The sequence below is a fragment of the Thunnus albacares genome, chromosome 15 (assembly GCF_914725855.1).
Source record: "Thunnus albacares chromosome 15, fThuAlb1.1, whole genome shotgun sequence".
Lineage (NCBI taxonomy): Eukaryota > Metazoa > Chordata > Actinopteri > Scombriformes > Scombridae > Thunnus > Thunnus albacares.
In genome coordinates this window covers 22,799,692-22,824,144 of record NC_058120.1, presented here as the reverse complement: position 1 = coordinate 22,824,144, position 24,453 = coordinate 22,799,692, and the positions used below count along the sequence as shown (strand labels likewise).

General features: G+C 41.6%; 1 protein-coding gene across 1 annotated transcript in view; it reads right to left on the bottom strand.

Moving 5' to 3' along the window:
• Positions 1-136: 136 nt before the first annotated feature.
• Positions 137-24,453, bottom strand: part of sos2 (son of sevenless homolog 2 (Drosophila)) — a 37,110-nt gene continuing 12,793 nt past the window's right edge. Inside the window, exons 2-23 of the mRNA XM_044375610.1 lie at positions 22,224-22,349; positions 21,897-22,028; positions 21,441-21,605; positions 21,132-21,338; positions 18,644-18,787; positions 17,470-17,580; positions 12,670-12,768; positions 11,691-11,818; positions 10,867-11,522; positions 10,677-10,758; positions 10,449-10,571; positions 9,166-9,278; positions 8,703-8,925; positions 8,475-8,594; positions 8,207-8,369; positions 7,837-7,954; positions 7,488-7,660; positions 7,272-7,388; positions 5,735-5,999; positions 5,386-5,427; positions 5,097-5,200; positions 137-3,820 (exon numbers count right to left, since the gene is read on the bottom strand). Of these exons, the coding sequence (XP_044231545.1) occupies positions 3,317-3,820; positions 5,097-5,200; positions 5,386-5,427; positions 5,735-5,999; positions 7,272-7,388; positions 7,488-7,660; positions 7,837-7,954; positions 8,207-8,369; positions 8,475-8,594; positions 8,703-8,925; positions 9,166-9,278; positions 10,449-10,571; positions 10,677-10,758; positions 10,867-11,522; positions 11,691-11,818; positions 12,670-12,768; positions 17,470-17,580; positions 18,644-18,787; positions 21,132-21,338; positions 21,441-21,605; positions 21,897-22,028; positions 22,224-22,349 (3,915 nt within the window). The 3' untranslated portion in view covers positions 137-3,316. The remainder of the gene's footprint in view (positions 3,821-5,096; positions 5,201-5,385; positions 5,428-5,734; positions 6,000-7,271; positions 7,389-7,487; positions 7,661-7,836; positions 7,955-8,206; positions 8,370-8,474; positions 8,595-8,702; positions 8,926-9,165; positions 9,279-10,448; positions 10,572-10,676; positions 10,759-10,866; positions 11,523-11,690; positions 11,819-12,669; positions 12,769-17,469; positions 17,581-18,643; positions 18,788-21,131; positions 21,339-21,440; positions 21,606-21,896; positions 22,029-22,223; positions 22,350-24,453) is intronic.

Sequence of the window (24,453 nt, the reverse complement as noted above, 5' to 3'; positions counted from 1 at the left end):
GTCCCCCATCACTTACATTGAAAGCACATTTGAAGAGGATGTTTTAATAACCAGTATGATTACAGCGAGGAAAACCTCTGCAATACCTGTTTCAAAAAAAACACTTAAGTTACAGTAAAACAAGAGGAGAAATGAGTAGTTCAGTACAAAATAAGACTGGGTGATTTATTAATCTCATCAAGACCATTAATACAAAGCAGTTAAAAGGCCACATACCATCAAATAAACCGACTGCTGGATCAAGCTGTTACAGTGCCACCGGAGGAAAAAACCAATCTGTTATTCTGTCGGGCTGGGAATAACGTAGAAAACAAAAAGAAAAACATGGCAAACTCAACCCCACCAATACTGACTTCTTGGGAAAACTTTGTCGATCGAGGGAAACGGACAGAAAAAAAAAAAAAAAAAAATCCTCCGAAACTCACCAGCTGCACAAATGGCAGGAGGAGGAGGAGGAGGAGCGCTCTGTTGTGTGTGTTTCTAGAGCGAAGCGAGGAGGATTTTTTTTTGTCAGCTGACATCAGACATCCTCAGGTGTTTCTATCTTTTCCTAAACTCGACGGGGGGGTCGGGGGTCTGGGGTTTGTTGGAGGGGGGGGGGGGGGGGGAATAGAAGTGAGGTGGTAGACTTGTGTGTTTTTCTGCCCTGATCCATGTATAAAGTGAGTTTGACAGCTGCATAGGACCACTGCATTTACAAACATATGACCTATAACAACTGCGGCTCTTCAACAGTACAGCCTAAAGTGCACAAAGTGTGTTTCTCAGAAGAAAAAAAAAAAAAAAAAAAAAAAAGTCCAATTCTTCACGATGCTCAAATACTTGCAACCGAATATATTTCTACATATATTCAACTGCAAACTTAATACAGTTCCAACCTCTTGTTTAATGAGTGTTAGCATTAAAAAGTCTTTGAAAAGGAGACAATCGAAAGGCAATTAGTAGGATGTACAAAGTGAAGCACACGTCTAGTAAGTGCTTGGCATATTGAACTGTATATTTTCATTGCTTTAAAACAGCTAAAGGGGGAGGGGGAGGGGGGGCAGGAGGGAGGGAGGGGGGGAGAAAAAAATGGCTTTCCTCAGTTAATACTCCCAGTGTTTAAAACTGGAGATTGTCTGTAAGTAAGTTAGTGACAGTGACCTGTTTTTTTCTCGTTTTGTTTTTGTTTGGATTTTTTTTTTTTTATGATTTTTTTTTTTTTTTTTTTATCCGACTGTAGCAGCATTGGATTATTAGGCAATATTCGACTGACTGAACAGATGCGGATGAGGGGGTACAATACAACAGGGGTGGGAGGAAAAAAAAAAAAAAAAAAAAAAGTCACTTTATACAAATTATTTAGTTAGTGTATACATGTTATATATACACAGTATCCACAAACATGTACAATTTCATAGTGTATAGCTTTGTTCTAAACATTACATAGGCAACTTTATTTTTTAGCATTTTAGACACCATTTGCTTATTCTGTAAAGTAGAAAACAAAATAAAAAGGCACATCTGAGCATGATGCATGGATTATTTCAGTCTTTCCAAAAATGTTTCGAGCAGGAAAAAAAAAAGAAGAAAGAAAGAGATGAAGAAGAAGTTTGGGTTAAAAAGTTCCTCTTTTTTTTTTTTTTTTTTTTTTTTTGTCTTTTTTTTAAATGGGTTTGTAGGTATTTGGAGCAGCCACTGGGGGGAGCTGACCCAGCTTTGGTGGTGGTGGTGGTGGTGGTGGTGGTGGGAGGGGGAGTTGCGTGCTTCCAGTGCTGAGTTTTAATACCAATGAGTTAAGAGTTGGTCATGTGGGGGCTTATTGGAGAAGAGCACAGTGTCAGACAGCAGCACACGTCTATATGAGGGGGTCGGGGGTTAAGACATCGGCTTTTCGAAGAGTCGGAGAGAGAGAGAGAGGAACAAAAAAAAAAAAACTGCTTTCGCCAGTTTGCGTCTTTAGTTTTCTCTCCTCATCTTCGTCCTGGATCGGTGCTGTTTGATATCGTGGCAGACGTCCCCCCCCCCCCCCCCTCCCCTCCCACACTCCCCTCCACCTCTGTTGCGCAACACAGAGAAAGACGCAGAGAGAGGGGGATGTTTTAATAGTCTCATCGCGAAAAAAAAAAAAAAAAAAACCTGCTGACTTTGCCCAAGCTCGATGTGCAAATGGAGTGATCTCGGCTCTCGTGTTTTTTCCCATCCGGGGCCGAGAGGACGTGGAGCCTGGGGAGGAGTAGGGGAGGTGAGGGGGGGTGGGGGTCAGAGGTCACCGCTGTTGGATTTTTAAAGGCAACGTTTTGTGGCTGCGGAGAAGCCTGACCAAAAAAATAACAAAAAAAAAAAGAAAGTAAAACAAAAACAGTCAGACAGTTTGACTCACTTCTATACAGTCACAGTGTACAGTTGAGATACAAGTGGAAGGAGGGCGGGAGATATGGGGGGCGGGGAGAGGGGGGGGGGGGTTCAGTGTTGCCTCCTTTTCGTGTTTCTTTTTAATGTCACATTAGTTTAAAAAAAAAAAAAGAAAAAAAAAAAGGAAATCCCTTATCCCCCTGCATAAAATAAGACTTTGGCAACTGTTTTCTCTTCAGTTCGTAGGAAAAACAAGTCAATGGAAATAATCGTCTGTTGTTTGCCTGCCGCTCACACACCCACAGTGAAAGAGCTACGTCGAAGTTGATCGTTGAGGAGAGGCGAGGTTTTGTTAAAAAAAAAAAAAAAAATCTGTGAGCTGCAGCAGGACTCCAGGGTTGAAAAACGATGATGTCAATGCCCAAAGAAACAAAGCATGACAGTTGAGGCTACAAAGTCCAAGGCCCCCCACATGCACCCCCACCCTGGTACTGGAGTGGGACGTGGGGTTAAGTTTGAGTTTAAGTGTGTGAGGGGTGAGAACTTCTTCTTCTTGTTTTTTTTTTGTTTTTTTTTTTTAAAGATTTCTATGAGGAGCAGACAGTCCCTGCTCCGTAAGAACAAACAAACACACACACAGCAACAGTGTCTTGGTGCTCCTTGTTGTTTATTAGCTGGCACACCGGTGTGGGTTTCTCATTGGCACAGAGGGTTTATGATGAAGGCGGAGCTACTGATCCCCTGAGAGGCACAGCGGGGGGTGGGGGGGTGTTGTGATTGGTTAATGCAGAGGGCGGGTGGGTGGAGTTAAGAGTGTGTGTGTGTGTGTGTGTGTGTTTGGCGGGGAGAAAAAGGGGGGAGCAGTGTTATTCTTTCTGATCAGTAGCTTTGTGTCGTAGTTTGCAGGACACGGTTTGCATTTCAAGATCACCTCTTGGCGTTTAAAAAAAAAAAAAAACACAAAAAAACAGCGACAGCGGACTCACTGGCTGCTGTCGGTGTTCTCCACCAATGAGAGGGCTTGTAATGGCGGCTGCAGCAGCTCCCTTTTGTATGTCTTTGGTGGGAGTTTGGGGAGTTGTGGGCTGGAGTTGTGGCGTGGGGGGACAGGGGGAGCGGTGATGGGGACAGGTAAAGGGCACAGGCTGTTCTGGCTGGCGCTGAGCGGGCAGCTCCGCCTGGGGATGCGAGGCGACGGCGTGCTGGGCGGGGTGTTCGGCGAGCTGGGCGAGCTGCTGAAGTCCCAGTGGTAGCGGCCCACGGGGGAAGGCTGCAGGTTGAGCGGGTAGTTGATGAAGATCTCCGGGGGCCGCTGGGGCACCGGGGGAGGCGTGTCTGGCAGAGGGTCGCGAGGAGGCGGAGGCGGCGGGCTGGGCAGGGGGCCGTCGATGGGGCCGTTGTACACCGGCGGTCGAGGCTGGTTCCTGGGCAGAGGAGGGGGCAGCCGGGGAGGGATGGCTGGGGGGCTGTCGGACCTGGAGCTCAGCTGAGACACAGAGACGTGTGTGTAAATACAAAATATTCCTCTGCTCATATTAAAACACATCACTGCTGCTGAAGAGAAACCACATCTACTCAGTTCTGATCCAGAAATAAGAAATCTATCTGACATCTGTAATAACACAAATAACTAAAACTAACTAAAAATACTTGGAACATGACAGTATGTTGTGTCCTTCACTCCAGATGTTTAGATAAGAATAAAAAAAAAAACAAACAAAAAACTCCCCCCAATCAAATACCATTGTTTTTAGCAGCCTTTAATGAACCGCATTTCCAATGAGACCCAGATAATTGTGGGTTAAATGTCAAAGCTCAAAAAAAGAGGTCTGAGTCCATGAGCGCGTTGGGAGTGTCTAATGTCTAATCACAGCGGGACAGAGAGGAGCGAACGCTGTGCAAAGTTTTTAGAGAGCAGAGAGTAAAGCTAAAGAGTTGAGAGTTTAGCATTAGAAGAGAGTGTTGAATGACAGAAGTAACCGCAGCACACGTGACGAATGGCTGCAGCATCCGCAACCTGGCTCCGTGCCCCTCTCTCTACCCGCGTCCTGTCCTTTATGCACATTCACTTATCAAATTAAAGTTGAAAAAGTGCCAAAAAAATAATTTCTAATTAATTAATTAAAAATTCAATTTCTAAAATAAGTGCTATAGTGGACGCTGATTTGTCTTAGAATATGGACAGTAAACTCCAGGAACACACTACATTTTTTCAGAAAGAAACACTGAATGAGACGTTGCACTGCAGTTACGGACGCTGGATGTGACGCCAGAACTCTCTAAATAATCTTTGTGGATGCAAGTTTCACTATGAGAGTGATGTCTGACTGAATTTTGAACTCGTGCTTCAGTGGAAGTCCTCCAAAGGTAAATCTATTAGATCAGTGTAATTTATAATAACTACATCTGGATTTATTTAACAGGTTTTATTCCAGTTGATTTATGGGTTTTTTTTTTTAGCAGATAAACATTTTCATCATAGTGTCCCTTTAGTCCAATTATTATAATATATTTTAAACACCAAAACACACTTAAAATAAATCATTCCTCCCAAATTGCTTCAAGTTTAAACTGTCTGAGATATTTACTCAAAAATCATGTTCGACAGGCCAACTCACACTCAATATGTTTAAACCAGAATTACATCACTTACTAATTCTGTACTAGAAGGTTTCTCAACAATCTTGAATCTTACCACAGATATGCTAAACCCAATCAGACTGATATGATGAAGTGTATAATGCTCGGAAAACACTTCTTACTTTAGCTTCAGACATCGCGTCCTTCCTTCGTGGCGGCAGAGGAGGCGGCTTCAGCAGCTCCTCTCCGAGCTGGTGGAGGCTGCCACAAGACACAGACTGAAACTCTGAGATGAAGAGAAACACACACACAAAGTTATATAAAAAAATAAAAAAAACAGAAAGTTGCATGTATAAAGAATCAACAACATGCCCTGCTTACAAATAACAGCACGCGGTTTGTGACAGTGTGACAAGTGTTTGCATGAATAAATGCAGCAGAAAGCACTCGGGTACAAAATTAAAGACTCACTTGAAGGCGGAAGGAGAACTGTAGCAAATATGGAGTTGCTACCTGTAAAGTTCAAACAGACAGAGGATGAAGATCTAATTTCACAAGAAACGTGTGTGATTTACCTTTTGCATTAGTGCTGCAAACGTCCGTGTTTAAATGACGACATAGACAGAACTTTAGTTTCTTGACCGGATGTCATGCGATGAATCTTTAAAAACACTGTAAACACTTGTGAAAACTTTTGATATTCACAGACTTCCGAAGAGACGTTAAGAAACTAAAAACTTTCCCTGTCTTGATTAGAAATGTTAAAAAAAATTCCCATATTATTCCATAAAACCGACCGATGTGCCGACTGTGAACTCACCGCCGTAGGAGCTGCTGAGGTCGTGCTCCATGAAGACTGAGCTGAGGTCAGAGGAGGCCGACTGCGGGGGTGTTGGCGTGTTCGGAGAGGTGGGCACGGAGACCGACGCCGGTGTCTCCGGCTCGGTCTCGGCGATACTCCGGAAGGTGATCTTATGGGGCGGCTCCCTCTCCAGGGGGACCGGGTGGCCCTTCAGGGTGCCAGAGGTAGACGTTCGCACAGGCCGGATCCCTGGTGATTTCAGATTGTACATGGTCTTCCTGGCCTGCAAGGAGGCAGAGAGACGAGAGGCACTGATTCAACTGTGGGAGCTTTATCACGAGTATAAACCTCGTTCATTTGAAAAAGAACAATGTCTGCCAGCATCTTATCTCATAAATTATTACTTTCAGGCTTGTTTTTTGGCAAATCTGATTAAACACTGCAGCTGGAAAATCTTTGTAAAAATCCACCAAATTTCACCCTCTCGCTTGGTGTCTCAGTCTGACTTACACAACAGTAACCTGTAGTGTCACCACATCTCGGGTTTATGCACATATCTGTCAACAGGATGTGAGCTGAAACTCTTGTAACTCTGTTCTAGCAAAGAAAATGAGATCTGTGGATTTTTCAGTGTAACAGAGACTTTTGAATTTCGTAAGTGCGTGTTTCCAACGTTTTGAGAGACACAAACAAGACTGAACCTCCATTTAAAGGGGGACGTATCACGTCTATATTTATATTCTGGGGCTCTACTGGAATATCTCTGATCATTTACAGTTAAAAAAAAAACAACTCCTAATTTATTTTATACCGGCCTGTTTTAGCTCCTGTCTCTTTAAGGCCCTCCTCCTGAAGAGCCCACTCTGTTCTGATTGGCCAACTCCAGTTCCAGAGGCGACATAATCAAAACAGTAGCAGCAGGATTTCACGAATTTGTCTCATTCTTTACTCGAAATGGAAACTTCCCAAATACATCCGTTCATGTTCGAGGCCAAATCTCATCTGAAATATGAGAGCGGACGACGCCAACAACTCACGGAGCAACAAAGCTACAGAAGAGACGTCCATTTGTGGGCATGTGCGAACAACCTGATGTCATCACGAAGAGGAAGTAGAGCTTCTGACTTTCTGGGAGCGTTTTTACATACGTTCACCTCAAGTTTTTGACTTTTGACCTTATTTAACGTCGACATCTGACATTATAACAATGTTAAAATAACAGAAAATCACTCCGACATGTTGGCAAGTAAAAACAAAACTATATGCACGGCTAGATAACACGAGAGGTAAGTGAGAAAATATGTTTTTTTGGGGGGTAAAATCACTTCAGTGCTGCAAACTACTGCAGAGGACATTGCATTTACAAAGCTCTTCATTTCATTTCAGGCCACAGTAACTAAACTTAATTATGATCAAGGATTTAGAGAATGATTTTTATGCCGATCTGCAGTAAAAGTGCATCTGATACTAAACAAAAAGGACATAGAACTGAACCCCCCCCCCCCCCCACCAAATATTGCTCCAACAAAAACTTCCCTACAGAGGAAACACTTACAAATCGGGGAGCCTGTCTGCAGTTCCTTGGCTCAATATCCAGAGACATGTTGAACAGGTAGTCAGAAAACTCCTTCTCACCCCTGCTTCCCATCGGGTTCAGGTTCTCAAAGAACCTCTGTGCAACAAAAACAACACACGTTATGAGTCCACGATCTGTGTATTATACGTGTTAAAAAAAAAAAACGTTACAAAGACAAAATTTACGAGCACCCACCCTGATGTCGTGCTCCACCTTCAGGCAGTAGGGCTGGTTCTGATACTGCTGGATCTCTCCGGTGATTTCCGCCACTTTCCTCCTCTTGCTGAAGTTGATCAGCTCCTTGCTGTGGCGTTTGAGGAAGTCCGGGTTGCCTTCCTCCGTCTTCAGGATGTTGGTTAAATAGATACCTGAGGATGAGGGAAAAGGTCGACGGCGGTCAAGAGAGGAACACAAACTGAGAAAAATAAAACACTTTCAAATAAATAATAATTGTTAGGTGGTTATATTTGAAGTGTTTTTGGGTCAGCTTCACACTTCAACTGTAGGACATTAAGTACACGCTGTCACACTGTAGAAGACTTACCAAAGAAAGGCACACAGGGCGGGTTTATTGACTTGAGTTTAGCTAAGTATTTCTTAAAATGGTCCTGGCTCAGTTCCACAGCTTCTTCCAGGATTTTCTTTTTCCTCTCTGGTATTGCCTGTGGTGTAGGAGGGAGAAACAGTCCCATAAATTAGGATTTTATCACCAGCTCAGCTTTAGACAGGACCAACACACATGTGAAAACTGTGAATAGCAGAATTATTTTCATCTTTTGGGATCAGATGGTTTAATAATAACTAATCATAAAGTGAAAAATATGCATCAGAATTCCTACAATTCTTTCTTTCTGCTAAAGATACGCGACCAGTCGTAGTTTCTTTCCTGAATCGCTGTGAAAAGCTTCACTCACTTCGAAGGTGTGGTCGAGCCTGTAGACCGGGACCGAGTTGATGGCACTGACCACCTCCAGCACACCGTTGAAGTTGTTGAGCTCCTGGAAAACCTGCAGAATCTCTATGACCCGTGTCAACACCGCCACCCTCTCCTCCAGGTTCATGGTCTCTACAATACACCTAAAACACACACACACACACACACACACACACAGTTACAGATATTCGGTTTCTCCAGGCGTCTAAAACCCAACGTTTTTCTTGAATTTGCTTCCTGACACTCACTTCTCGAACCACAGTGTGAGGTTGGTGGTGTGACGGATCATACGGAGCAGGTTCGGTGAGTTCTTCTCTTTGTCCTCTTTGGTCCAGACGCTGCCGACCAGCTCGGACGGCCGGACAGCTCTGTGGACGGAGCGGTTTTACATTCAGACGGGCAACACCGGACACCGTTTACAGGAGAACAAACCATCTAATAACAGATTTCGCTTCCGTGCGTTATCAGCGACTCACCTGTAGAGCTCCGACTCGAGCAGAGTCAGCTGGCGGGCGATCTCTATGGGGTGAAGGGTCATGAGCTCGAACGACTCCACCTGGCCCGCTCTGCAGATGTGCCATTCGATGGGAGGAGGCGGACTCTCGAAGGTGATGTTGTGACTGACGCCGTTTGATTGCGTCTGCAGCTTCCTCTTGATGATCTTATTGATGGACTCCACCCACTTTCTCATAGACTTGCCTACAAAGGAAACACACATAAAACATACAGTAAACAACATCTACACTTTCTCCAGCTCATATAGTAATACGACATTGTGTTTCGCTGTATTTAGCTGAGTTAAATGAGGTACTAGAGACTGTATCAACAACCCCTCTAACACCAGGGAAACATCCACACTTAAATAAAGTTCCTTCACAAAAAAACTTCAGTCATCAAACATCAACTTCTGACGAAAGGGAATCCGTGTGCAGCTCTGACCTCGGAGTTGAATTTTGCTAGTGATGTATTCCTCTAATCGACTTCTCAGCTCTGGATCGTTTTCAAAGTCGTAAAAATGATGTTCGACCCACTGACGGAAAACGTTGAGGACCCTGGGAAGTAAAGACAAGTCAGTAATAATTCATTAGAAGCTCAGCTGTAGTTCCACTTTCGATTTCTGAGGAAATTCCAACTGAAAATATATTTTAGTGCTGCGCAGTCATTCTGTTACATAAGAAACCCACTTTTTCCACATACTCCAGCGGCCAGACATTTGACCAAACCGTTTACTTTTAGAAGAAATCACATTAATAATCCACCCATTGTGTAATCCCCACTGTGGTCGGTTAACATTTTTTAAGAGTAGATACTTAAAAAAAAAAAAAGGGGAAACACCAGGAACATGTGCTTTAAAAGGACAAAACCCATGTCTGAGGAGATATTTTTACTTACTTTGAGTATCCTGATTTAGAAATAAACAGTGGGACCACATCACTCTGTTTATTAAACTACAGACCACCCAAGTTGCAGGACAAGTTCCTTCAATTTTTCTTTTTTTTAAAAAAATAAAAAATGCTGTCCCAATTTATCCTTAAAAAGTCAAACTGTTGTTCATATTAGGTGATTCACCGCTGACTTGATGCCATCTTCTAAAAGTAATGCTGCTGCAGAGGATATACAGTCTAGAAACCACAAAACTGATACCTCTCAACGTGTGTTTGAACTGGTCCTGTGACTAAAGTTTTAGAGGTTTTTTTTTTTTTTATTGCAGCTGCCCGTAACTACAGCAGAACTGCAGTCCAATACTGAGGAGCTCATAGTTTTTAATGGTACTTACAGGACTATTCTTGACTCTGTTGCTCCTTATAAGGAGACAAAGTCTAATACAAAAGTAATTCTGTGGTTCAGTGAGAACATTCAGGCCTTAACAGGAGAGTTTAAAAGAGCCAAACAACAACAGGAGGCAAAGAGACACTAAATCTTTTGTGTGGCGGTTTAAAAGGAGAAGTTAAGTTAATTTGTTCTTAAATTATTTTAGGACTGTGATGCTTTACTAATTCACTGACATGGATTTTAAAAAGGTGCCATGCAAATAATGCAAATGCAAACTCAGTGATAACCACTTCTGGACAAACTCAGAAGTTTCCTTAATGTGAATGATGTGCATTAAATTCATTCTTTCTCCCCTCAATTTTTATTATCTGCTGCTCTTTGTCTTTTAAGAGCCTTACAGGAACCATCAACTGAGGCAGGATCGGCTGTGATTGGACGGTTGTCGTTACCTGAGTTGGACTGGTTGCACGTATTCCTTGCGGAACCTCTGGAGCTCGGCCGCCATCGGCTGGTCGCCGTTCCAGAGAGCCTGTCGGTCCTCCTCAGTGGGTTCTGGCTCAGGGATCTCGATCCTGGGAGAAATAATGATCAGACATGTCAGGACAGCCGCGATACCACATCACTGATAACATATTTGTCTTAAAACGTCCAGGTGAAGATGTTCTAGTTAAACATACCTGTCTATCAGCAGGGTGAGAAGCTCCTGTGGTTTGCAGAATGATCGGTATGTCGTAAGAAACGTGCGCACAAAGTTAGGATCTACAAAGAGACGAAACGGTGAGACAATGAGGGGGGAAAAGTCAAAATGTATCTTTGCAAATTGAATTCTAATATCTTTCTACGAGAAGATCTGTCGCAACATCTTACCAGCATACATGTGGTAGGTGAGCCTCTCTATGAGCTTGACGACTGTGCCGGCTTTAATGATGGGGATTCCTGTTTTGCTCTGAACTTTGTCCTCAAAAACTATATTCTCCTCAGAGTCCTGCACAGCAAAGCGGTAAACTTCCGGGGAGGGCAGTCTTAGAGGATGTGCCTGTTCCTCGTGCTGCAACACTGTGTCTAACATGCGATCCAAAGTGGAGCGGTACTGCAGAGTCACCAGCGCCGCCATCCACGCCGCTTTCTCTTCCGCTGTCCGTGCACAGAAAACCGCACAGTTTTCATCTTTGCCTATCAGTTCAAAGGCGTGCCGCAGCTCCGCCGAGTCCTCGCGGTCCACGATGCGGATCTTCCTCAGCACGAACTTCTCCTTCAGGCGGTACTCTGCCCCGCTGCCCGACCCCGGGAGCCGTGAACTCTGATTGGCCTTGCAACTGATCATCAGGCCGTCGAACAGGAAGTTGTGTCGCTCGTGCTTGGCGCCCGCTCGTAAAAGCGGGCCCTCCAGGATGAACTCGCTGCAGCACTGACCGATGTCCTTCCCCTCCCAGCCGTCGATGCTCTTCTGGATCTCGTTCATGCGTTTGATGGCTAGTTGTTTGCTACGAACCTGTCTGCTGTACAGGCGGTACATGGGCTCGCTGTGAGGGAGAAGCGAAGCTCGGAGTCAGAAAAAAAACTGAGCCACAGAAATATTTCTACTGAACAAATACAGGTTGTCTGGATGTTATTACTGCATCTTGCCTAATTAACGCTGACAGAACGACAGATTTAATATCTTATCATTAATACTTTCAGCGGAGACTCACCCAGGTTTACGGCGAGGCAGGTGTTTGGCATAGATGCGCTCCACGCTACACTGAAGGTTGAGCAGCGCTGTGATGGCCTGTTTCAGACATTCTCTGTCATCTTGGTCTTCACTGCGCTCCTGAAGTTGCTGTGAAATTGCAGAGATGACGCATCAGATACGTTGCTATGACTCATAACGCAGTACAGAAGAAGTCTATAGATGTTTTGACATGTCACAATGTTGCGTAAAAGGCACATTAATAACAATGGCAACAACTGCCTTATATGGACATGGTTCACTGGAACTGAGCTGTCGTTACTGTTATGAGTTACACCTGCGCTTTTACTGCTGTAACAAGTCTCAATGTGTTAAAGGTTTGTAGAAAAGCTGCATTAAAATTATACAATTATATAAGATTTGATCACAATTCCAGCCAGTTTACATTTCACCATCAGAGACGATCAAGTTTGTTTTGTCCCTGTTCATTATGTCCACGTGAGACAGAGAGCAGTAGAGGTGCCAACAAGTTACAGAAAGAGACAAAGTCAATTATAAATCAGGTTATTCAAAATATTAAAGCTTAACCGGAACTTAAAGATGGAATCGTTACACTGCTTTCACAACATCTTGCCAAAAGTTGAAAATGAACACTGGTATGTTTACAGAAATGTGGATTAATGTGTGTTGTCCTTATAAATAAATAAAACAGAAAAAAGGAAAATTTAGATTTTTTTTTTTTTTTTTTTTTTTAGAGATGTATGATATCGCTGATGGCAAACAAATAAGTTTCCTGCTAGAAAAACAGCAACAAGGTGACAAAATCTCTAACAAACATTTTGACACATTAATAAGCTGAAATACCAGATTATTTATCATTAACCAGGTTTTAAATCAATAATAAACCAATAAAGAAGGAGCAATGTAATAATTCTTCAAGAGAAACTGAAGACACGAAGTCTCATCCTTGATCAGAACTGTCGCTGTGTGTCAGGACTCACCTGTAGTAGCTCAAAGTAGTGCATACAGTGATACACTGGGACCATCATCAGCTGTGGGAGGACATACTGGACCGCTTCTTTGAAGCCTTCTGCAACTGACTGGAGAGACAAAGATACATAAGAGGTGTTAGTGATAGATGAGAGTAAAGAAATCATGAGCAGATTTAAACAACTGTAATAATCTTGTAACTCTGACACAGCATGTGTCACTAGGAGAGACTAATCCGAGCTAGAACTGGGATTTATTTAACGAAAATTTTTCTTTTGTCTTTTTAATCCTAGAAGCTAAAAAGAAACAAACAAAATCCAGATCCAAACCGCAATAAAAGGAACAAGGACATACCAGTTTACACAGAACTTATACAGAACTCTTAACCTCAGCTTTCATTTTCACTTCTAAATAAGTGGTTTAGAGGACTGGATCTGTTTAAAGCTGTCAGAGGCTGTTTGTGTTTTGTGGCCCCTTTGGAAGCCATTGTTAAGATGCATCTGGTATTATTCACATGTCTTGGATGCAAGCAAGTAAAATGTGATCATAACTGACAGACGCAATGATGAAAACTACAGAAATATGTCCCAGATTTTAAAAACAACAGGAGGGGTATTTTTTCGGGTAAAAATACTGCTAAAATTCACAAATAGGAGAAAGAAGAGAACAGTGAAGATGAGGTCGAGTCAAATGTGTGCCTTTCAGTTTATAAATGAGTCTGAATTAGATCAGATGTGAGGCCAGAGGGTGACGAGTGATGGATGCAGGGGAGGGAGGGGAGGGAGGGTGGGGAGGGAGAAGCGGTTGACCGAGTAAGGCTGCAGGGTAACCGGAGAGGAGGCCGTCATAGTATCCATTTAAATCTCCTGTTCCCCTGATAGACGACTCAGAATCAATACGCTAGTACTCAGACTCCACAGCAGCGGCCACACTGTCTGCGTGGAGAGAAGAAGCTCAGGGAGGGGAGGGGAGGGGAGGGGAGGCGAGGGGAGGAGGGTCTGTGTGCATGGAAAAGAAAGATGCACACTGATGGACAGCCGAGGAACAATGAACTAAGTTTAGATTTTAATGTGTCAGCAACCTTCAGCTTTACAAACATGCATTAAGGCTGCACATTTAGATTTTTACTATTGTACAAGACTAAAGAAACCAGTTAATTTGAGTATTTTCTCTTAAATAAATGACTCTAAATAGTTGCCGACTCATTTAGTCGTTCGACTAATTGATTAACAGACTAATTGTTGCGGCTCTAGTTTCAAATACGTAGTAGTTAACTGTGTTTCTAAGATGCAGTCGCTGCTGCAGTCGAGAACATTTTGACTACAAAAGGCAAACAAAAACTCCAAACACATTCATGACTGCATCAATCTTTGTACAAGACAATACTCCCGAACATTAATGGTACTCACCATGTCACTGTGACACACATATTGCGGTTCTGCTTGTTTATTCTCAGCTGGTTTGTATTGCGTTATAGTCTTACAATGAAGTCATAGTTGACAAACCTGCTGGGATTAGAGGAAGATTCCCGTCATGTAGTCCTTCCGCCTAACTGGAACCTCGTTAAAATATTCCCTTCTTGACACGGATATGAGTTTTGGCTCTTGTTGACCGTTACAAAAACATGTTTTAGAGCTTTATATTTGACCTTACTTCATGTTTATACTGCAGTTATCCTATATAATATCTAATTAACAGTGACATTATCTTATATTTACTTGCTTTTTATATATAGTTAATTGCTAAAATATCTTCGTCACAGCTGTTAAACAACCAGGTATCCTCACAAAATATTGATTTGAATATTTAGCTTAAAAATCAAGTATCGCTTGAGCTCAACTTATCACCGCATGGATCTGACGCATGAAGGGCCGCATATACGTCTGATTTGAGCAGGTTAAGTTGATTTAAACTTTTTTCTTTCATCATCAGTCACTACATCACGTGCATCATTGTGGCAGCAGCCTAAATATAAAACACAGAGTGCAGCAGGAACACGGTAGAGAACGACTACGAGAACAACGTGTTCCCGTTTCACAGGAGGTACAGGACTGCTTGAACCCATGTCGTGGTCTTTTGCCATCTTAATTCGCAGCTTATTTTCAACATGAAATGTGCCTTGGGCCACCCCCGCCCCCCCACCACCTCCTCCTCCTCCTCATCCTCCTCCTCCTCCTCCTCCTCCTCCCCAGGAGAAAAATGGCCCGCAGTGTGGCTGCCTGTTCTATTTTTAAAAGGCGATGTAATTTACCCACAATACCAGACGCTGCAGAGTGCAGGGGCTGAGTGCTCGACAGACACATCTATCTGACAGAGAGCGGGGAGGGAGGGAGGGAGGGAGGAAGTCAAGAAGGATGGAGTGAGAAAGATGAAGCACACGCAAAGAGACAAAAGCTGAAGAGGTAGGAGAGAAGCAAACGCTGTAATAGGTTTGCATTTGGACCAGGTGCTGTGGATAAAAAAGTGTCCGTACGATGATGATGATGATATGACGAAGCAGCAGGTCAGAGATGAAACACAAAGTGAGAGATTCTAAAATAAGATTAGCTCCCTGCACAGAAACGAGGCAGGAGCTGCTTCATAAAAAGGGGTGGAAGGTGTGTGTGTGTGTGTGTGTGTGTGTGTGTGTGTGTGTTGGGGGGTTTCAGATGGGAGGCTGGTGGAGAGACACCATTACACCATCTGCCCCTGGGACCGCTGACGTCCAGCGCGCACGCACACACACACACACACACACACACACACACACACACACACACACACACACACACACACACACACACACACACACACACACACACACACACACACACACACACACACACACACACACACACACACCTCTGTGCTCACACACAGCAGAGCAAAATGGATTTTGCAAAGCAACACAATATGTTTAAGTCATTCTTTTTTAAGCAAACACGACAAAAATGATCTGGTTCCAGTTTCTTAAATGTGAATATTTGCTGTTTTTCTCTGTTTTCTATGATAGTAAATAGTGATAGTATGATGTCTTTGGGGTTTTGGATTGTTTAAAGCTATTAGACGTTTTATTGATCATCACTCACTTTATTAACGATTTTTCGGTCCTCAGACATTCATCAGGCAAAATTCATTCTTTGTTTCCTTTGTTGAGTTGACATTTTTTTTTAAGACTTGATGGTGCGTGAAACCGTTGCTGATATTGTGACAGTGATTGATCGAGAAAATAGTTGGTGAATCGATAACGAAAATAATAATAATAATAATAATAATAATAATAATACGTTAATAGTGGCCCACGATTTTCCCACTAAGCACTATTACTAATTCCAAACACAGAAACCACAAAACATGTTTTAACATGAAAATATGACGGTTACTACAATTAGTTTCAGATTGTGCGTGAAATAGATTTTATATTTTCTTGATATTTTTGTGGTTTTTCGATATCTATCAATCAGTCGTAGACATCCTGTGTTGAGTTATATGAAAAATAAATGAATGAATCAATTTTACTACTCAAACACAGGTGTACTGAGACAAGTTTGCCTTCTTGATGTTATACACTGCTTTAGTTTTTAAATTAAACAGCAAATAAAACAATGCAAGGCTTTTTAAATGAATACTGCGGTGCTATCAACACGGTGGACACACAAAAAAAACAACAACTTTATTTTTAACTCCTGTGCCCTTTTCCTCACTCTCATACAATGAGTATATGAAAATAAACACTGGGTGTGGGTAATCAGAGGACAGTGCCAGCAGTGTTGATATAACTGGGGTTAAACTGGTGGTTTGAGGGTAAACACAGCGAGGCCTCAACCTGAAGTCCAGTTTCTGACTTTTATATACGCTACCAGACAACGGAGACATACAGTGTGTCTACGAGTAGATCTATTCAAATAAAAACTTAATATCCAGTAAACCTTGAAGATTCCACCTCATACTGTAAATACCGCTCTGAGTTTGGAGCTCCTGATGTTGCTTTATGTGAACAGTCGGACTCGTTGGTCCTTGGCCTGAGAAAACACCAGAAAATATTTCATCTTCAAAGGCTGCCAAACTGCACCCCGTTGAGCATAATTCAATGCTATTCTTGTGAGGAATGTCCAAATAAAACAATGCGGCAGCAGTGAATAAACTGTACACAGGACGCCGAATATGTCGTGACATGCCCTCAAACGATATCGGGAGGAATTCCACGAGGCACCCAGGTTAACTTCAAAGCAAAACAGGAACAAATAATGAAACACTGTTTGCTTGGTGTAAACACATAAGTGACCTACTTGTACCTTCATATTAAAAACAAACAACTTTTTTTTTTTCTTTTTCATTTTTTATGGCATTTTGTGGTTTATAAGAAAGGTTGACGTCTGAGAATGACAGGAAAGACATGAATCAGTCCAAGGAGAAGTACATATCACTTACTTTAGTCCTCCAGTACTGATAAAATACTATATACTGTATAGAATTACTCAATATCAATCATTTATTAACAGGAGAAGGAATATCTACCTCAGATTCTTCTTGAAAATTGCATTATTTTTTGTAAATGTGTCAAATTCTGTATGATAATAATGGCTGAACACAATGACTGCAGAATGCTGTATCATCCTATTCTTTAAGGTTACAAGCTACATATGCTAAAATGTGAAAATCATACAAATCTACTGGTTTCCATTGTTTTTTCCCCACTTTTCTGTATATCTTAAATAAGCTCAAACGACCTAGAAGTTATCGAATCAAGTTCCCGTTCCTGATTTGCCCGAACTCTGCGTCAAACGACAAGCTGCAACCAACCGTCTCTGAGGCCGGTTTGAACATCTTACCTGGAAGTAGAGGCCAGCAGTCGGTCGTGCCATCAGGTTGTTGAAGTGCTCGTGGAAATCCTTGCTGAGGATATCCTGAGACAGGGTCTCGTAGGGGTCAAACGCCTGCTCCTACAGACACGAGGAGAATAATTCAACATTTAATGTTTTACAACTTTGTCACTGACAAAAAATCTTATATAACTATGAGGATGAGGATGCTTAGATGCACACAGTGTGTCCCATGCTAGCTGCTCGTATTTGATTATCAGTTAATGAGCTAACAGTATCTAACACCTTCTGTAATAAAACCTCCCGATTACAAACTGACATTTCTGAACAGGTGCACACACAGTGAATGCTGCATATAAAACTGTACTTCATCGTTTGTTGGTCATAGTAGCTCACAGAGTGATATGGAGAGAGACAGGACTGGATATCAGTGGGTAAAAACTTTGCTTTCATTTCAAAAACAATGTGGCTGAGGTCTAATTCATCCATCTCTCCTTCATCATCCTCCTGATCTAACAACAGGTTTGGGTGTGTGGACCAATCAAACGCGAAGGATTTGTCACAGTGCAGAAGCTAAAGACGCTCTAACTTCAGTTTCATGGGGCCTTTTAGAGTCTGTTAGCAACCTAAGACTTGCGGACAGATATCCCCCTTCTGCATACAAGAGCTGCAACATCATCTGTTTGATACAATTTGAACAGAGCCATGTTTAATGTAGACATACGCTATTTGTTTGCATCACTTAAAATGTTTGTTAAAAAATATTTTATTTTTTGGGAAAGCCGACTCAACAGATTAGCTCTCGTGAAGAAAAATCTCATGTTTTTGTTTTTATATATGTATTATTTCTTCCTTTTATAAAGGTTTGCTTGAAAATCTATTTGACCCCGTAGAGCGCTACTGTGCAAGTGTTAAGTTAGGATTAAGATCTTTTCATCGTCACATGAAACATCACAAATTCTCAACCTGTGGAAAACACAGGGAGGAAACATGCACCTATATAATTGTTTATATTGTCAATCTTTCTTTTTTTCTTTACTAGAGATGACAGGAAATGAGAGGAGAGAGTCGGGGGGAACAAAGGTCCACAGTCAAACTCAGACAGGTGTCGTTGCAGATCAGGGTCTTGGACTCTTTAAACTACCAAATTTTTAAAGGATTTCTTGTCAGAAATGCTCCGTACCTCTGCTAGATCTTCAAAGCAGCTGCCCACCAGCGGATGAGGGCTGCCGTCGGCCGTCATCTCCACGGCGTCCTCGATCAGTCCGAGCAGCTTCACACTCAGCTCGTGGATGTCCAGGATGTTAGTGAAGATCACCTCCGCATCCTGCACGACAAGACATGAACGATCATTACAAAACACTGTGCTGCTGTGAAAAGACCGGCTGCAGGGGAAGGGTTGTGAAAGACGAGCAGCTTTACGGTCAGAGAGGCAGGTTTGTGTTTGACTCCTTAAACCAGCTGTGAAAGTCTGTCACAGGGAGGGAGTTAACTATGCATCACTCACCTTTTAAGTTGTACATGAAAATGAGCAGACAGGCGACGACAGATTAAAAGATCTATTGCGTCTACGTTTATACGCGCTTGTGTAATCGGGAAAAATCCGGTTAAAGCACACAAATCAGAGAATGTGTCAACATTATGCAGCAACGACCTGATTCCTCCGAAAACTGTGTTTACATGCAGCTGCTCAGTATTTAGAGTTTCGGTCTTTCTCGCTTGGAGCATCTGACTTGGACTGACAGCACAGTTAGAGACCTTTTTTTTTTATTTGAGTTTCAGTTTCAGTTTTACCCATACTCTGAGTATTTATTATCTTAGGTGCAAGAATAAACCACTATGATTGTAGATCTTTTCTTTTCTGGCACCACACTGCTACCACAGAGATATTTTCCTGTCTAAAGTCTTACTCATGCACATAATATACCAGTAACAATCCCTTTAGAAACCTGATAAAGTGTAAACACGGCCAAGAATTAATGTTTCTCCTGAGAAAAAAAAAAAGTTTCCTATAATCCTTTATTCTTAAAAAAGTATTTTCTGTAAATGACGTCCAAAAAAAAAAAATCACGGATACCACGGAAAACCCGACAGTAATCAAGTTACTTACGTTCAAGTAAACACACTGAATGTGTTTAACCATACGAGTCTGTAGCCGGGTGTTACTGAAAGAGCTCCCACTTTCAGTCAACCTCCCTTGGATAAATAAACGCTTAAAAAAAAAAAAAAAAAAAAAAAAAGTGTCGAGAATGCGCTAAAATCAACAACAACAACAGGCTCAATTTGCCAGAGGAAATCATTAGTCAAGCAGATGAGAACGCACAACCCCCCAAAAATAGCAACAGAGTGATTATTGACTGCTGAAGTTTGAATAGAACTTCTGTCCAGTCATTATTTGACCGTAACAGTTTGGGTTGGTTTTTTTTTTTTTGACATCCACAAGTAATTTCAGATTATACCGTGTTTCAACATACATAATTGAGGTTATTTTGGCGAGGGCTGCAGATGTTGTTCCTGTCTCAGCATAATTACATGTTCTGCATTCCACTGGGCCTCACAAAAGGTTTTATCTTCCTCACCCAAATGATACCACAAATTACCCAACCCAAAATATGCAAAGCCACAGCAGCCCATTAAACTCAACTTTCCATTTACTTCTTCTCAACGCATAGACCCACTTCGGCTCAGCTCCCTACCCCCGACCCGGTACTCTAGAGCGCTGAAACTGCCGTATAAGACACAATGTAATTAGTCATTTGTTGTTTTTTTTTTTTTTTTTGGTTAACCGTCACGAGACAGATATGAATGTTCGTTTACTGGATGGGCGGTGCCTCTGGAGGTGGCACAATAAAAAAAAAGGCATGGATATACTGGCAGCTCTTAAACAACCGTCTTTACTCACAGATGATTTGAGAGTGACTTGGCACCGCGTGAAGGGAAAGTGAAAGTGGAAAAATATACATACACCACTGTCAGGCCGTCTCTTTCTGAGGTTTATTAAAATAAAACAAAAGCTGTAAAAATCTGTGTGGGTTTTCACTCATCGGTTCTGATTACCCGTTAGCCGATTACAGAGTTTCAATTGTAATATTTAAATGTTCTTAAGCTGGATTTGGCTGAAATTGCTTTGTAATTAAGCTCAGTTAGAAACTTGAGTGTTTGTTTATAAGCTGGCTTTAGAGTAAGCTGACCGCAGCTCCTGTTTCACCTCCGTCTTTCCTCCTCCTCTGTTGTCGAAAGGATACAGAGGAGAGAAATACGTTTCTTCAAGTTTAACGGGACGAAAATCAAAAAGTTCAAGAGTTAAAATGCCAAACATCACCTAATTGAAGCTTCTCAGTTGTGAAGATTTGCAGCTTTTCTGTCTCTCGTGTGATAATAAACTGAATATTTTTGGATTTTGGACTGTTGGTCGGACAAAACAAACAATTTAAAGATGTTATCTTGGCATTTTTCACTATTTTCTGACAATTTATAGAGCAAACAATTAGCTGACTGATTGAGAAAAGTAATGATTGCAGTTTACTCTTTAATTTAATCATTTATTCTGTGCAGCAGTATGTTTATATGAGCACGAGGTGTCTGAAACTGTTTCTCCTTTGATCAAACTAAAATTTAGAAATCAACAATATTGCAGCTCTGAAAGCGTCGTAATTAATTTCCTTTCTCACCTGAGGCGTGAAGGTTTTGGGGTTGGACAGGAAGTGATGGCGGAACACTTTGATGATGAGGTCGAGCTCGCGCAGGTACTGCCGCTCCTCCGCGATTTCAAGCCTCACCAGGTCGTCGTACGTGAGCTCCCCGGAGGACGACGGCTCCTCTGTGCACTGCGACATCAAACCGATGTCCTCCTCCTGGTCAAACATGTCCATCAACACCTAGAAACAAACAGCAGAGGAGAGGAACCCTCGTGATGTTTAGTTTTTACAGCCTGCGTCTATTAAACTGTTTGATGTGAATGAGTGTCGGCTTTTACTCACCTTGTCTGCGCACATGGACACCTTGATATCCTGCTGGCTGATTTCATAGTGCCGAATGTTGCCGACATAGTTGCCTGCCAGCTTCAGTATGTCTGCTGATATGTATTCAAGAACAGCCACGATGTAGAGGGAAACATGGTAGTCGACTTTATAGCCCAAAACCTCCTGTTGGGAAGAAAAAAGGAGAAAACGACATATTTTTTTGTTAAAACTGAGGTCAAACAGCAGGTAAAAATCTTTCCCGGTGTCTGTCTTAAACTGCATGAAAGATCAGATAAGTTCAGGGTACCAGTAATTGAATTAGTCTGAACCAAGCTGCCAAAGCAGTATAATAAATTGGATAATGAGTATTTCCCAGCATTTGCCGTAACTCTCTGGCACTTGCATCAGAGCTGACTGGGTCTTATAAGAATGTTGAACTTCATATCTTCGGTGGTTTGTTCAGGAGTCATTTACCTTAAGCAGCGGGTGTATCTTGTCCACAGGGAGAAGTAAGGGGTTTCTCCTCTTGCGTTTCTCGATAGCTGACTGGGCGTCAGCGATCGCCCACTTATCTATTGGGTGGGGAAAGGTTTTCTGGACACGTTCCTGGCGAGAGAGAAGAGAGAAATCTTAGTTTTTTTTCCTCTCCACGCTTCATAAATCGGAAAGAATTACGATCACACAGAAGTATTCAGTTAGGAGAGGAAAGAAAAACATGACAGTCGGGATGTAAACTTGCACTTTTTTTTAAAATTTATGTTTAGTGCAGAGATACTAGTGAGCAGAGAGGAGAGGACTTACCTCTACGTCCTGCACGGAGCGAGGCTGGGCCACACACAGCATGTTGAGCAGCTGCAGGATCAGCTCCTCGATGTGCTGGAGGGCGTCCTCCTTCGCCATGAGGTTTGGGTGGACCTGCTTCTGTACCTGTAAATGTTGAAGACAGAAAGAGATGAGTGACAGATACAACAAGCTGGCTAAAAGCGCTCAATGCAATCGAAAAGGGAGGGAACTTAAAAAAAAAAAGAAGATGGCAGTCTTTAGAGTTTGATGCTGGAGAAGAAGAGTGAAAACACTTTTCTCCTGCGCCGCTAACACGACGTCAAGTGAAACTGTGCAATAGGTGGAACTGATCATTAACACCTGGTATGATGCACCACAGTTACAATCAGATCACGTTATATTGACGTCAACACGGCAAGTTCAGACCGTGACTGACTGAAGACACCTTTTCTGGGTTTTAAAGAGGGTCGTCTTGGTGGTTTTGGATGTTTCAACCCATTAATTACAAATCACATGTAATTTTCATCACAGCTGGTCATTTTCCAAAGATACTACAGGTAGTTAGAGACATAAAACGTGCTCGTTTTAAGTATTTCATCATGGTGAACATGGATTTTTTGTTATTTATAAAATCCTGTGCATGTGGACGTATACTTAGGAAGCTCAAGGAAGCTCAAACATCAAGTTAACTGTTAAACAGCAAGAGAATTAATTCACCAGATTCACAGTTTTCACTACTTCCATGTTTTGCTTATTATTTGATTTTCAAAACATCATGTGTTAATTGTTTTTGGCAGCTGACTGAAGCCTTTCCTGTCTCTCAGATGTTAAGTTTGTCCTTTAAAAGCACAAAACGAGGCAAAGCTCTCAAAACAGCGTCTGCTTGCAACTTCATTTCCATGATGTGACAATAACAATATTTTTGACAAACAAATAAAATAATTAAAAACTGATAAATAGTCACAATGAATTAATTTCTTTCATGAATTTCTCTCAAGAAAGTCTGAATGTTCTTCTTCTTTTTTTTTTAACCACACTGAAATTGATGGAACAAAAAGCTGCACGGAAGATAGAAAATGAATCTAAAAATATGAACCATATGAAATGTTGGTCTGCAGTAGCATGCATGAACGATTTGTCATTTTTGGGCACCAATATGCAAATCCACCAGCCTCTTCCTGTTCTAATTTCTTAGAACTCATGTTGATGTCTTCGAATGTCTTGTTTTATCAGTTCATCAGTCCAAAATCAAAAGATATTTAGTTTATTATCACGTATGACACAGAAAAGCATCAAATATTCACATCTGAGAAGCTGTAACCAGCAAATTTTGGGCATTTTTTTCTACAATTATTCATTTATCAAAATAGTTTCCAACAGGGCATAAAATTAACACCAGCCAACAGCAAGTGGCTGGTAGATCTGCTTCACTTACCAGCCAAAAAAACCAATTAATGATTAACAATTAATTAATAATTAGCCAAAAAAAACTAATAAGTGGCTGGTAAAACTTGAACATTCATTAGGCATTTGGCCGGTGGAAGTTAATTATCCACTCTGGTTGCTGATATATTTTCTGTCAATCGACAAATCGTGGCAGCTTTGGAAACATGAGGATTTAATGGAGATTAATGAAAGTCAGATAGATTTCATATAGCAAAAACTGTCCAAACCCTAAAGATATTCAATTTACTATCATATATGACAAAAAAAAGCATACATTTTTAACATTTAAGATGCTGGAACCAGCAAATATTTGGCATTTTTGCTTGAAAAATAGCTAAAACGATTATTCGATTATCAAAATAGTTACAGATTAAATTTCTGTCGATCATCTAATCAATTAACTGACTAGTCGTTGCACTCTCTATCTACTCAGCTCTGTAACAAGCTTACATGACAAACTGACAGGCTTATATTATTCATTTCTGATTGACATTGTGGGTGTATGTGATGTGCTATTGTGTGTAGATTTGTATTTTGTATAATGCGTCCTGTGTGTTTTAATTGTAAGTGACAGCAGATGAAAGTTAGCTTCAAGCTAACTCTGGTGCAATAAATCAAATGTTAACATTTATGTTTAAACACTGTACATGGTCTCAATAAATACAAATACAACAAAATATTCAGCCTCAAATCAAGCTGCAAAGTGCTGTTAAAAGATAAATATCTCAAAATCAAAAGAGACGAGATGCATTTAAGTCGTGAAGGAGGAAGCAGCCTGACAGACGGTGTGCTTTAAGGTGCA